Here is a 14,455-nt window from a genome sequence, read left to right as displayed (position 1 = left end):
TACTACCAAGCGCGTACGTCATCCTTCCGCGGAGTGTCACGAGCGTGCGTTGTTGAGGGAGAATGTGACGGCGCCATATTGAGAGAGACGTATTGGGTTTCTTTGGTAGATAAACGCTTTGAATGTAACCTGTAGCATAGGTCGGTGAACGCCGTGCTAACGAATTTCTTTCATATCACCTAACGAATCGATACAAATTCTCAACGTCGTTTGTGTAAGTTCTGGTTGAAAATGTCTGGCAGTGTGATTCGAGGGCCTGCAGGGAACAACGACTGTCGGATTTACGTTGGTAACTTACCCCCTGATATTCGCACCAAAGACGTAGAGGATGTGTTTTATAAATACGGAGCCATTCGGGATATCGACCTTAAAAACAGAAGAGGAGGTCCGCCGTTTGCGTTCGTGGAGTTCGAGGACCCGAGGTAAACAAGACAAGCAAATCTAACAAACCCAGCCTAGTGTGTAACGTTAGGTGTTGATAAATGAATAGTCAGCAAGACGATGTTATCTCTTTAACTTATTTATATCATTTAATAAGTTACCTGTTTTATACGCAAATACTAGTCTTCTAAATTAAGTGCTCATATGAGGCGCGCAAATTCGTCAGATTCTTTTATAACACTGAAGTAGGGAAGTTTTAGTAATTTATCTAACGTTATATCAGCTAAACTAAAATTCTGAAGTATACAGAAGTATCCTAAGTGTGAAGTACATTTTAATGAAATGCTCTAAATTTGTAAATGGTGGATTGAGTAAAAACATTCTGCGCATGCGCCAGCGTCCTTGCGCGTAACCTTGAGGATTATAAGTGCATCACTTCTGTGTACTCATTACTTTCTGTCTACAGAGATGCAGAGGATGCTGTTCATGGACGAGATGGCTATGACTATGATGGCTATCGTCTTCGTGTGGAGTTCCCCAGGAGTGGCAGGGGAGGTGGAAGAGGTGGAGGTGGTGGTGGTGGAGGAGTTGGAGCTCCCAGAGGCAGATATGGCCCTCCATCCAGGCGTTCAGAGTACAGGGTCATAGTGTCAGGTGAGTGGACAGGCATGGTTTAACACATCTTTGTCATACAATATCGGGTCCTTTCCGACATAATAGTGTATGGATGGGCACAGACTCCCAACATTTTTTTCAAGCTTCAGACTGATTCTATCAAATTGAAGGACAACAGGTTTTATATTTTAAGCCAATTTAAGTACATATTTTCATTTGTTGTGGCTTTTAAAAAATGAGGTTACATTACTGCATGAGTTTGTTGTTTTCTCTGAAAGACTTAAAGGGGAGGTGTAAAGCTATTTCAAGCACTGGAACTGTTAAACATGGCTACATTTTCAACTAACGAGTGCAAGTGTGTTTTTTCTACAGCATTTTGGTGGCAAATATTTCATAAATAAAATAACATTTAAGTCAAAGGTTTTTTTTTCTTTTATGTCGATGTCAGCTTGCAGATGATTGCGACAAAAAGCTGTGTGTTTTTGGAGAGAAGAAAGCTGTTTCTGTCTTTTATAAATATGATAAAATTAAAGACTCTTCTGAGATGTGAAGGATCCAATACTACTCTAAAGGTACTCTAGATTAACATGAGATTGGCACACACTGTGTGTTATTTCCCCTTTAAATTCAGATAGTGTGTGATCTTTTAGTCCAGTTTTTCACTAGAGCAATTATAAAAAAAATTTAAAAAAAGGCAAGTGCTTGATGTGGTATTTAAAAATTAGTTCTGATCTTAAAAGTCGTATAGTGTAGTCCAGCCTTAAGTTTTCTTTAGTGTCCACCTAAAATCCACCTTCTTTTTCTGTTTGGCTGCTAAGTGTCAGACTTTTATTTTGATGAAACTGAGAACCCTTTGCAGCTATGTCATATTCACTGTGTACTGTATGTGAGATTACCGTTACCTGGATTTTTATTTGAGAAAATGTTTGCACTGATTAACCAGATTATGCATTGTTTACTTTATTTGTGTTTTACATCACTTTTTTTTATTCGAAGAATTGCAATTTTATTATCCAAATTATAATTATGGTTTATTTTACAAATTTGTTACGTTCAAATATTAAAAATTATTCATTTTCAAATTATTTTTAAGTATTTTAGTAAAGATGGTGGAAAATAAATATTCATTTAATTTTAGAAACTGTTATCCATGTGTTTATAATCTTTAAATAGTGTGATAACATAATAGGCATTTGCACCACAGGAACTCTATCAAAGTTCCCATAGTTATTGGCGAAAGTACTCGCAAAACCAGAATATCCTGTTTTACTCCAATCTCGAAATGGTGCTGTTCGTAAAAAAGAAGGATCTACTTATGTAATGGTTGTGATATTCTTTTTGTCCAGGACTTCCTCCTAGTGGCAGCTGGCAGGACCTTAAGGATCACATGCGTGAAGCAGGTGATGTATGTTATGCTGACGTTTTCCGAGATGGCACCGGCGTTGTGGAGTTTGTGCGCAAAGAAGACATGACCTACGCCGTTCGAAAGCTGGATAACACTAAGTTCCGGTCACATGAGGTAGGTGTGAGTTTGTAAACATAGACCGCCATTGGACAGGACAGGGCATAGCTTAAGGATTTGGAAATGTCAAGGTAAGCTTGATGTCAGAGACCCATAATGGAGCCACATGGACTAGGAGGATCCATGGAATGGCTCTTTTGAATGTAAGTGATTTTATCAGCGGGTCACATCTGGAAGAATGTGTAATTTGATACAGCGCCAAGTCTTAAAAACAAAAAACAGGATTTGTTTTAGATTCGCCAAGTGAGTCATTATTTAGGAGTAACCTGAGATCTGGTAGTTCTTCGTTAGAAAGTGTCCCATTATGTTCCTCAGGGGGAGACGGCTTACGTTCGTGTAAAGGTGGATGGCCCGCGCAGCCCCAGTTATGGGCGCTCGCGCTCTCGCAGCCACAGCAGGAGTCGCAGCCGGAGCATCAGCCGCAGTCGGAGCTACTCTCCACGCCGCAATCGAGGATCCCCAAATTACTCGCCCCGCCACAGCCGATCCCGTTCCCGCACCTAAACACCCACATCCCAGCTAGTTGGCTGGCCACAATCATATACACCCTGTGTCGCCCTCTATTGGACCCACTGTTGTACTTCATTGTTCTCTTGACTTGTTTCGTCTCTCCACTTTCCCCAGTTTGCTTTCTCTCATTTTTGGTTTGTTAGTTTTTATTTTAATTTCTTTGACTGTCATTCTGCTAATGACAGCAACGTGTAGCTAAGTAGATGTTATCCTTTCTCTACTTTTTTTCTCATCAATCCTTTTTTTGTTCTTTGTTTGTTGTCTCCTATCCCATGACCCTGTTGTGTGTCTTTGTCTTGCATCCCCATTTTAACTGGATCTTCATACTCATCCCTTGTACTATATTTGACACAAGGGACATGTTGAAATGCTTTAAATAGTTGTATGTGTGACTAATTAATTTGCTACCGTTTTATTTTGTTGATGATGCTTCATTACCGGCTTTTTCTTGGGTGGGATCATTTTTTTGTTGAAAAACTGTTCTACTTTTACCTTTTCATGTCTTTCTATAGACAACAGAAGAGCAGGATTAAAGAAAGCTTTGGAATAAAGGATTTTGAAGCACAGTTCATTCATATTAGGATATTTGGAGGAGGAGGAGCAGGCATTTCATTTAAGGAGGCAATGGTATGACAGTAAATGGATTTAGTCACCTTCAAAAAGGCAGTTGTTATTTTTTTACAGACTTCCAGTACTCTGGATTTTCTTAATTCAGTAACACATTAGTTTGCTTTGCCATTCTTCCTCCCTTCACAACACTCCCCTTCCCCGTTTAATTTACCTTTTCTCACTGGTCATTGCTGCTAAGCATGCATGTGTACTGTCTGGATGTTGTGATGCTTGTGCATACATTAAGACAGCTTTTTGTTTTTGTTTTTTTTTTGGGGGGGGGGGTAATTTTTAAATACAAAAACATTTTTGCCTGTTGTCCAAAATATTCTGGGATTTGGCCACTCTCACGTAGATTTTTCATTAGACAAGATAAAGGCTTGCCATGTGCAGTTGTTCTCATGTAAATTATGTATTTGTCGAGAGGAAGTGTCTTTTTTTCCACTCGTTTTTCCATTAAGCACAATTTAATGTGTTTAGGTGGTGTTCTAAATTTCTTCGAGAGCATATCAGTCTGGTATCCTTTTTGTCATTTAGAAAAAAAGAAAGAAAAAATACCGCTCCTATGATCAATTTATAGAAGCTTTCAATGATAAAAGCTTTCATTTAGCTGTGATTCTAACTTGTTACCTCCCTCTCTTTGATTTTGCTGGTATTCAAAGGTTTGGATTGGAGGAGGGGCTCACTATGTCCCGATCCTTGGAGCCGGATCATTGGATCAGTTCAGGATCAGGATTAGGATTAGGATAAGGATGGATACATACATGGAGCGGGATCAATTTACCGGGAACGGGAACCATTGGAGAGGATCCCAGCCCCGCATCCCCCCCAAAACCACAATTAATTTTTCTAAAATCAAATTCATTTTTTTTTTTTTTTCCGTGGAGCCCCATTGATGCGCGCAGAAGGGATCCAGGTGCCTCTTTTGTTTTTGTCAGATTACTTTTTTGGTATAAAAAGAAGCAGAGCAAGGAACCAGAAGGCTGGATCAGTTGCTTTGGATGGAATCAGCATAAGGAGCATGGTAAATAGGGGCGAATACGAGGGAAGGGTGGGATAATAGGCAAATTTTCAGGGGGATGTTGTAGTTTATTTAGGGATTCAAAAATTACCTTTCAAATAACATTTGTTGGCATTTGCTGTGTTGGCAGTGGTGTTTCTTTCCCCCCATAATTGGCTACTTTATATTTCTAGACTGTAGTGTGTTGATTTTTCTGTCTTTCCCCCTTATTTAAATAAAGATTGAATTTTCAAGTAAAATATTGTTTTCTTTGCTTCATTTTTCTAGAAATAATAATTTAACTTGCACTCGGAAGCATACAAATATATATGAAGTGTATGAAATGACTGAGGTGATTATGATTTATTCTTTTGTAACAATTATTTTGTCAATTCTTTAACGTAGTTTGGCAGACAAAGCAACACATTTTTGACATTTGTCTTTACATATAGCTGTAAATAAGTATGTGAAATAAGTTATGCATAGTTGATTCCAAATGTCAACACTACTCTAGGGGGCGTTCGGCCGGCGCTGAGGTGTTCTTGGGGAGCGTGTGGTTGAGGTGAGATTATTCCAAAGATATATAATGTGAAACTTGCAAAAAAAAAAAAAAAAATGATCTGGAACGTCCCAACGCTGTCTCTGCATAAGAAGCATCAAATAGAACTTATCGATTTGCCTAGTTAGCGCGAGTGCGTGTAGAGTGCGTTCAATGACAGAAACTGATTATAATGGTAAAAAGTGTCGTGATCACACTTTTAGGAGTTATCCCCCCAAAAAATATGATTAAAAACCAAGCTTTGGTTTTGTAAATAACGTTTTATACTTTAAATATTTGTGTAAGTAGTAAAACAACACAAACTGGGCAAAAACTGTTTTAAGCATTGTTTTAAGTTTAGGAAGATCTTTAGTCTCCCCCTCCCTTGTCGCCTCACAGTGCTTTGGTCCAAATGCCTGCTTTGCTCTTTGACATCATCTGTAACTCAGGTAAGTAAGACTGACGGATATTTTCTTAACTTAAATATCGGATAAAGTTATTATTTTATCTTTAATACATGGTGCCAATGTATTTTACAATGAGTCGGTTGTTTTTAGCAATAATACGTTTACGGAAAGGGTTGCCATGTTCACAACAAAACCCGCCGAATACTAACCGCGAGTGGGGTCCCCCGGAAAAACAAAATCGAGTTTCGGGGGCTAAAATATACATTATTCGGTTCGCTTAGACTTTTTATTTATATTTGATTAAAAATAAAGATGTTATAAATCATTTGGATTAACAAACACAAAAAAAACATCACATATATATTTGTATATTTATATAATATACACATATATAGAAATTTGCTATATACACTAAATACTATTTATTCTATTAGAATTTCCACCCTGTTAGTTTCACCCTGTGTTAGGTTTGTAGACCAAACAGGGTGGAAAATGTTGAGCTAAGTTAGCCATAGCTCAGCGAGTGATCAACATTTAGCTAGCTAACCTACAGATTAACAGAACTTTAATAACTGTCAGATTTGTTTTTACTTTTTTTTTTTGATAGGACAAACATTCTTCATAATATAGCCTCACAGGGTGGAACTTTAAGGGCGGGACAAGCAGGATAAGATTTCAAAAACAAAAAAAAGTTAAGAGTGAGAGTTAAAGCTTACCTCAGTTTGTACAGTTAAATTCCATTGGGAAAAATAAATGATATCACTTCTTGAAAATGGTCTCAATGAAATTGCACTAGGTTTTGGAAGGCGAGAAAGTATGTACTAACAGGGTGGAAGATGACACGGTAATTGAAGAAAATTGTAAAATAAATAAAAATAATATATTTTGACATGATTTATATATATGTTTGGGGCAGTTTACCCTAGTCTATAACATAGTTAAAACATATATTAGAGTTTTTCTTATTTCATGGTATATATTTCTTGTGAAAGTTGAGTACCTTGCACTGAGGACATAAAATCGAATGCATAAATCAATAAAAATGGGTGTAAAATACTAAATAGTATTTATAATGTCTATTATTTCTGTTCAAGTGATAAAGAAGACCTAAATATACCATTTAAGCCATATCTTTTAAACATGTGACTCATTTTAGTGAAACTATGAGTAAATAAATAATTGAGACATAAAAGTGACTGTAATAGGAATGGCCCAGATAGTAATGTCAGCAACGGACTCGAGCGATGTCACGGTGTGACCACAACAGCTTGACATTGTCTAATTTGACACGGTCTTCATGCTGCACTAATAGCAGTAAGGCTTTCCTCTGTTTATACATATCCTAACAAGTACAATTTTAGCTGGACTATTTGTGTCCCCTTCAAAAATTGCTCCAGTTTACACCAATGCTACTAGGCTAGACGGTGTGTCATTTCCACTACTCCTTACTTCAGTGTTTGCACAGTGTTTACTTTCTGTAGCGCAGCTGTCGAGCTTACCGTCAAAACAAATAGTTGGCTAGAATTTTTATGCACATGTAACGTTACAGTGCAAGACAGGGAACATAATAACATAAATCACACAAGTTATGCTTGTCCTGTTTTATATATTTGTTTTAGTCATGAGTCCATACATTTCAAATCATCCTTTTATTTTTTTGTATGTTAGTGTAGTGTATGTGCAACCATATTTTGTAATATTCTTACAAAATCTAAGAAAATATAGTAAAGGATGACTTATATTTCTTCCAATTACATGCCATGTGTAAATGAGGTATCGACCCACCAAAATTTAGTCAGAAAACACGGAATTCAATATATTCTTCTATTCTTCAATAAATACATACATACATATATATATATATATATATATATATATATATATATATATATATATATATATATATATATATATATATATATATATATATATATATATATATATATATATATATATATATATATATATATATATATATATGTATGTATGTATATGTAAACAGGGTAATATCATTTTTCACTGAAAGCTAATTGAAAACATCCACCCAAAATTTAGAGGTAAAATCCACAGCAGTTAAGGGTGTTCAGGGGTTCCAGGAAATGAACTCTCTTCTGTAAAAATAAATAAATAATAATAATAATATATATATATATATATATATATATATATATATTCCTGTGGACATATTCTAAACAGGAATTTGTCTCTTTAACCTTTGGGGCAACAGGCTCAGAGTCACACATAATCAGATACAGTGTGAAAGAAACCTCAAACCTCAACATCGACAAATTACTGAAAATCACCAACATGCTTAAAAACTCAAAATGAATGAAACACTGTCTTTCATTAAAATCGCCATAAACCCAAACATTTGAATGGGAGCTTATGGTAAATATAATAGTAGTCCTCATTACAGATATAAAATAACAATCAACTTTAATTAGTAATTAGACGATTAGACTACATGGGGGTCGGTAAAAGACCAGGATAGATGGTAGGGGGGTGATGGCGTAAAAAAATAATAATAATAAAATAGTTTGGTAAACAATTCTAGTAATACCTCTAGGAATCGATTCCAAAAAGAATCGATTCCGAGGCGTTGGGAATCGAGAGTCGATTCCAAAGTCGATTCCATCAAGGGGAATCGACTCCTCATTCAGAGTAGTTTTCAGTTTAACAAAGTTCATCTATGGGTGTCTCTCTAACGGAAGGCTACATCCAACAAAGGCTGCACACATTTAAATTCACGAAAATAAACAGAAAGAAAACGAGCTGGCACTGATCATTTAAATTTTAGGATGTAGCCTTTCAGAAGCACAATTCACCTAAGCCATAATTACAACAGTTGTGAGATAAAAGATTATTTTCAATTATATATATATATATATATATATATATATATATATATATATATATATATATATATATATATATATATATAAACGATTCAGAGGTTATTTTACGGTGGAACTGGCTTGTCCACAATTTTGAGTGCTACATGAACGAATAGATCATGACGTCACTGAGGGTCTTGATCTTATTAACATCTAAAATATTTATTTAAAAAAAACATTTCTATCAGCCAATGATAATTATAAATAATACGTCACGAACATAGATCAGTGGACGAGAGCGCATCTGATTGACAGAGCTCTATCAGTCATAATGTTCTGGTTATTTTGTTTCAGTGTATGGTTTGTTAATATTGTGCAAAGTATACAAAGTAAACTTCATCATACAGCTGAACTGTGCACATTTATTGTAGACACTTCATATCTTATTTAATTCATGCGATAAACGCATGTCCCTGCTGAGCTGGGCTATGACTAATTTCACGGCAAAGCTGAAAAACTAAAATTTTCGTATCGTCAATTTTTTTTTCAGCTTCATATTATAGGAATGATACATTATACGACGTATCCTGCAGTCATCATGGTGAGATTAGGTTCCTTTTAATCTAAAAAAAAAAAAAAAAAAAGAATTGGAAAAGAATTGAAAACAACAGTGAGGAATCGATCCTTGGAGTCGATTCCAGGACCAGGAATTAGAATCGGAATCGATTCCAAAAATTGTGGAATCGAACAGCCCCGAGGATGTGGGATAGTCCAGGCGGGCCCTGGTGCATTGTGGGATGAAATAAAATGCGGGGAGTGAGAAGCTACTGGAAACTGCTCGTAACACGCGGGGAGAGGCTCTGCGTGAACCAATCAGAGAGTCGGTGCAGTGCGGTGGGCGGGTCTCCACGGGTTTCGTGACGCTAAGTTGGGTATGAGTTACGAGCGCAGCCGCATGGGTCGAGTTACGACTGAAAGAGTGGTTAGAGAAGTCGAGCGTGAACACAGCGGCTCAAAACAGCCTGCGTTAAACAGTATTCCAGAGTAAAAGCATCATAAGAGGGTGAGCAATGTGCATTTATTTACTATGCATGCATCCGAAGTGTTGACCATGTAGCTCCCGAGAAAATGAATGTATTTAAAACATGTACGTTATGGATTTGGGGAAGTTTAGTAATTAAGTGCTCTATTCAAATGAAGCATCATGGACGCAGCACTCGCCGCTACCTGTGCCTTGCAGCAATTTTATTGAAATAATTATTATTATTGGTTTCGGTGTTCCGACGTTTTTTAGAAGAAATATGCTGCGTAAATTGTTTTTGTAGAGAATAACAAGGGCGGCGGCGTGAAATACAAGTTAGAGCTCCTCGGCGTCTGGAGAAAAATGTTACGTAACGTAATTCTGCCAATCATGAGAGAGCATTGAGAGCAGATGCTGAGGACATCAGCGCCGTGTGGCTTTAATGCACACATCTGGGGACACCAGAGTCCAGCCAAAGGCTGTATGTTGATGACAAGATAGCCCTTGGGTGAAAGTAAGAACAGCCACAGCTTGCAACATATAGTTATATTAGCTCTGAGTGATTCCCTTTCCGTGACCTTATCAAAGGCAGACACCTGTGATGTATTAATTATTAATTGTGCTTTGCAGCATAATTTACTCTAACTTTCATTCCGTCCAATTAAATTTATTTCTGAACTCTTGCAACTTGTTTCTTGCGCAACTGCTTCAGACCTTCATCATTTTATAGTCCGATAATCTGTTTGTCCAATATTATTGCAGATATTCACACTTTTCTATTTCAGTTGTCAGATCTGCTGATAAGTTGCAAAATCTTGTTGCCGAAGTTAAGTTATTAGACTTTAAAAAATAAATGTTAACATTGATAGCTCTCAATTATACTGTATTACTGTAATGTTGAATGGCTGTAGTCAATGGTTAAATATTTGGAGGAAGCCAATTTTATAGAGAAGGCAGTATTGGTATCATTGATACTTGCCTTCAGTCATAAAAAAAATATCATTAAACAAATACAAAAAGTCTTTGTTTGAACATTAATTTGAAGATTCAATTCGAAATCATTGCAATATAAAAGTATATTTAAAAACTAGCTAGTTAATTTTTTTTTAATCGATTGACAGCACTAAAATATATACATGAATGTATGTGTATTTTTATATACATGAATATACACAGTAGCCTAAACACTTGTGTAAACAAAGAACGTGGATGTGATTATGATTAATCACTTGACAGTGCTATAAATAGATTTATTTATCCATTATTTTGTCAAAAAAAAAAAAAAAAAAAATGAATCAAACACACCTCCATGTGCCATTGACCAGTCAAACAAATTGTCCGCCCTAAATTAGTCAATGGTTGAGTCCAGTTTTGTTCTGTTGGGATGTTTTTATATAGTGCCACATTGTTTCAACATTTCATGGAAATCCAACCTACAAATGGCTTTTAGTTTTATTTGCATGCTAAGCAGGGGCAGGAGAATATTTAAAAACACACACTTCAGCTTTAAATTTATCTGCTATGATAATTATTGTTCGTATATTTAATTATTACTTAAATATGAATTGTTATTATCTTAGTTATTTATTTGTATTTAAAAAGCTGAAATCAAGCAAATGAAATTGTGCATATTGGTTACCTGACACTTTTTTTGACAATTTTTTTCAACCGTGTGCTATTGCCCAGTCAAACAAATCGACCCGCCCCAAACTTATGTGATTGGTTGAACCAGTTTTGCTCTGCTGGGATGTTTTGATAGTTAAACTGTTCAGGGAAATTAAACTACACGTGGTTTTAGTGTTGTTTGCATACTAAGCGAGGATAGGCGAAAATAACACACTTCAGCTTCAGAATAACCTTAAGTTATGAGTCATACAAACAATATTGGTCAATCTCTAATTCCAAATGTCAGTTTACTGAATGCAAATGATTTGAAATATCTCCGATGTAGATGACCTCTCTGTTGCATATGCAGTTGGCCTTGGTTTAGTTTCATGTCAGGAAACCGAGCTGGATAAAGCTGTGATTTCTGTGCTTTCTCATACGTCCTCCTCACTGAATGGATTTCATCAACCTTCTCCCTCTCCTGGGCCCATCACTGGAGTCTTGTGCAGAGGGAGCTGATTGAGGTGGCCTCCTTTTTGTCAAATCATGACTGCATGTTTCCTTTTTAATAGATGCACTAGTTCCTTAATAAGTTGATTGGAAAGGTAGATGACTCCATAAACTCAGACAGGTCCCAGAGCAGAACATTTACATCCAAATTTGCCATTAAATGAACTGACAAGCGATTGTAGAGAGTCAGACCCTAGTTTTATTTATTTGTTAGTGGTGACGGTGTGTGAATATTTTAGATTAGTATTGGCCAAGAATAAAGCAACAGGGCTCTTGAGGTTGCAAGAAGAAGATAAGTTTTTACAGAATGTTATTAGCTTTGAGACATTTTATTTTTGAGGATTATTCAGTTTGTCTAAACATGATCCAGGTTGTCATTGCTAACTTAAACATTTTTTTACCTTTTCATAAGTGAAAGGAGTTTTTTTTTTATGTTTAATTACTTTTTCCAATCACAACTTAATACACAGAATCAACTATAAGCCATTAATAGGTTAAATTGAGTTTTTTCACATCCCGAAACAGCAGCATTGGCTCAATGTCCGTCCAGTTGGAAGGAGTGTTCGGGAAAGTGTTGTATTTAAAAAAAAAAAATTTTTGATGGTGGCACTAGTAAACAAGAAAGCTTTAAATAGCTAATGAATTTTCATGATCTAGGTTCTTCATTGTTCTTATGACTGTATTCCAGACGGTCAGTGAATCCCCTTTGCCTTTTCTCTTTCTTCATATTCACAGCCATCATGACTGACAGGAAGGCAGTGATAAAGAACGCTGATATGTCGGAGGACATGCAGCAGGATGCAGTGGATTGTGCCACACAGGCCATGGAGAAGTACAACATTGAGAAGGACATTGCTGCATATATCAAAAAGGTCACCTGTCCACACACTATTTTGATTGACTCCTCTACGGACTTCAACAGTATTTTATTCAAGACATTATTTCCTGTTTTATCTTGATTCTTAGAAAGATTCAGTGAGACAGAATAAATAGTTCTCCCAAAAATGAACATTTGCTGAAACTGTACTCACCCTGAGGCCAGTTTTAGTTTGTCTCCTCGTGGGAACAGATTTGGAGCATTACATCACTCCCCAGTGAATGGGTGCCGTCAGAATGAGAGCTGATAAAAACATTACCATAATCTACACAACTCCAGTCCATCAATTAATGAGATGTGAAGCGTAAAGCTTGTAATAAGCCCATTATTAACTTCAAATATTGGCTTCTGGCTAAATATGAGTCCTTTATCCATAATATTGCTTTCTCCTGTGAAAAGTCATCTCATCTGATTAAGGAGAGAAATATACAAAACACTGTGAAATCAACTTTTTGTACTGGAGGAAGCGTTATTGATTATTGACTTGGACAGAAGTGGGGTTTTAAAATGAAAACCCTTTGATGCATTTGTTTCTTAGAAAGCTGCAGCATTTCACTTGACATGACATTAATGGATCATCTGGAGTGGTGTGGAATTATTGGGATGGTCTTTATCAACTGTTTGGCTCTCATTCTGACGGCACCCATTCATTGCAGAGGATCCTTTGGTGAGCAAGTGATGTAATGCTACATTTTTCCAAATCTGTATCAATGAAGTAAAAAGCTCATCTACATCTTGGTTGGCCTAAGAGTGAGTACATTTTCACAAAATTGTCATTTTTGGATGAACTATTGTTTTAATTATTATTTGATGTCAAAATGATTTTTTGTGAAATAAAAACAAAAACAAACAAAACAAAAATAGATTAACATTTGAATTTGTAATACACTTCAAGACTTTGTAACTAACGTTCAGCCAAATGTTTCATTAACCCCCAGCCACCCACCCACCGCCCAAATGTATTATGTAACATTACTTTTTAATGAAGAGTATTAACATTATTATTATTTTAGTGCATTTGCAATATACACATCATAAAATATGTAGATGCATTAATATGGACTTGTACACTGTTGTTGTAGGCCAGGCCTTCTAGAATACTGTTGCTTCTAGTAAAGTATAAATGACTCTTCTTGCTTTTTAACAGGAGTTTGATAAGAAGTATAATCCGACATGGCATTGTATTGTGGGACGGAACTTTGGCAGTTATGTGACACACGAAACTAAGCATTTCATCTACTTCTACCTGGGTCAAGTGGCCATTCTGCTCTTCAAATCGGGCTGAGGAACTGCTGTCGTTCATGAAAGTTGGACATCAACTCCAAACCTGGACTGTGATGCACTGATGGCTTGAGCCACACTCTCTATACACACACACTTACATTCTCTCCCACATACACACTCGTGAATTTAGCTATGGAGGCTGTGCATAAATGCATGGACCGTTTATATTATTTAATTTGTATATGTTGCAATACAGTAACTTTTTTTGCTTTCTATAGTTCCACGAGTTGATGCAACCAGATGATTTTTGTTATTTTTTTTCCAAGTCCAAATATGTTTTGCACTGATGTTGTACAAAATGCTTCAACTGCTGCCTTTAAATTATATTAAAGAATGATATATCATACGTATTCTGGGTATAAAGTGATTTTTTTTTATTATTATTATTGTAGATCCAAACATGATTGTTTGCATTCCGTTTCCTATCACCAGTTATATGATGTAAAATGAAATTAGAATTAACATGAAACATTTTCTTCATTTGCTTTTTACTGAAGTGTAGCTTAAGAATTTAACAAGCTTCAGTATCTCTGGAGTCACGGGCTCTTTGTGTGTGCATTTTTTGCTGAGGTATGGAGAATGCAGGCCGAGTTCAATTACTAATGAACAGACCTGTCTGGAAACAAGGGGCCATTATTGTGATACAGTACCTCTTGAATTTCAAGGACACACATTTACTGAAGGATGTGCTGCTTTTATGCCCGTTTTTATTAAAGTCTATATATTTAAACATGTCATATGC

At 36.1% G+C, this 14,455-nt stretch overlaps 2 protein-coding genes across 3 annotated transcripts; both read left to right on the top strand.

The window, feature by feature from the left end:
- The first annotated feature begins 28 nt into the window (after nt 1-28).
- On the top strand, nt 29-4,897 carry srsf1b (serine and arginine rich splicing factor 1b). 2 transcript variants are annotated; one of them, XR_009428789.1, is made up of 5 exons: nt 29-422; nt 848-1,035; nt 2,343-2,515; nt 2,834-3,655; nt 4,300-4,897. XR_009428789.1 is itself a non-coding variant. In XM_059542660.1 (4 exons), exons 1-4 carry the CDS (start codon nt 232-234, stop codon nt 3,020-3,022), a joined length of 741 nt encoding a protein of 246 aa, XP_059398643.1. In that variant the 5' UTR covers nt 29-231; the 3' UTR covers nt 3,023-4,897. The 2 variants fall into 2 exon arrangements, 1 of the variants encoding a protein (XP_059398643.1); XM_059542660.1 differs by having other exon boundaries at nt 2,834-4,897.
- Nucleotides 4,898-9,311: 4,414 nt separating this feature from the next.
- On the top strand, nt 9,312-14,063 carry LOC132130530 (dynein light chain 2, cytoplasmic). The gene is made up of 3 exons (XM_059542252.1): nt 9,312-9,479; nt 12,288-12,424; nt 13,577-14,063. Exons 2-3 carry the CDS (start codon nt 12,293-12,295, stop codon nt 13,712-13,714), a joined length of 270 nt encoding a protein of 89 aa, XP_059398235.1. The 5' UTR covers nt 9,312-9,479; nt 12,288-12,292; the 3' UTR covers nt 13,715-14,063.
- The last annotated feature ends 392 nt before the right edge of the window (nt 14,064-14,455 follow it).

Source organism: Carassius carassius, chromosome 47, assembly GCF_963082965.1.
Source record: "Carassius carassius chromosome 47, fCarCar2.1, whole genome shotgun sequence".
NCBI classification, from domain to species: Eukaryota; Metazoa; Chordata; class Actinopteri; order Cypriniformes; family Cyprinidae; genus Carassius; species Carassius carassius.
This window is presented reverse-complemented; position numbering and strand designations above follow the sequence as displayed.

Bases quoted from the DNA above. Each gene is read 5' to 3' on its own strand.
- srsf1b (XM_059542660.1), top strand. From the start codon at position 232: ATGTCTGGCAGTGTGATTCGAGGGCCTGCAGGGAACAACGACTGTCGG. The intron at 423-847 runs GTAAACAAGACA...TTCTGTCTACAG, and splicing joins GTGGAGTTCGAGGACCCGAG to AGATGCAGAGGATGCTGTTC. The intron at 1,036-2,342 runs GTGAGTGGACAG...CTTTTTGTCCAG, and splicing joins GTACAGGGTCATAGTGTCAG to GACTTCCTCCTAGTGGCAGC.
- LOC132130530 (XM_059542252.1), top strand. From the start codon at position 12,293: ATGACTGACAGGAAGGCAGTGATAAAGAACGCTGATATGTCGGAGGAC. The intron at 12,425-13,576 runs GTCACCTGTCCA...GCTTTTTAACAG, and splicing joins TTGCTGCATATATCAAAAAG to GAGTTTGATAAGAAGTATAA.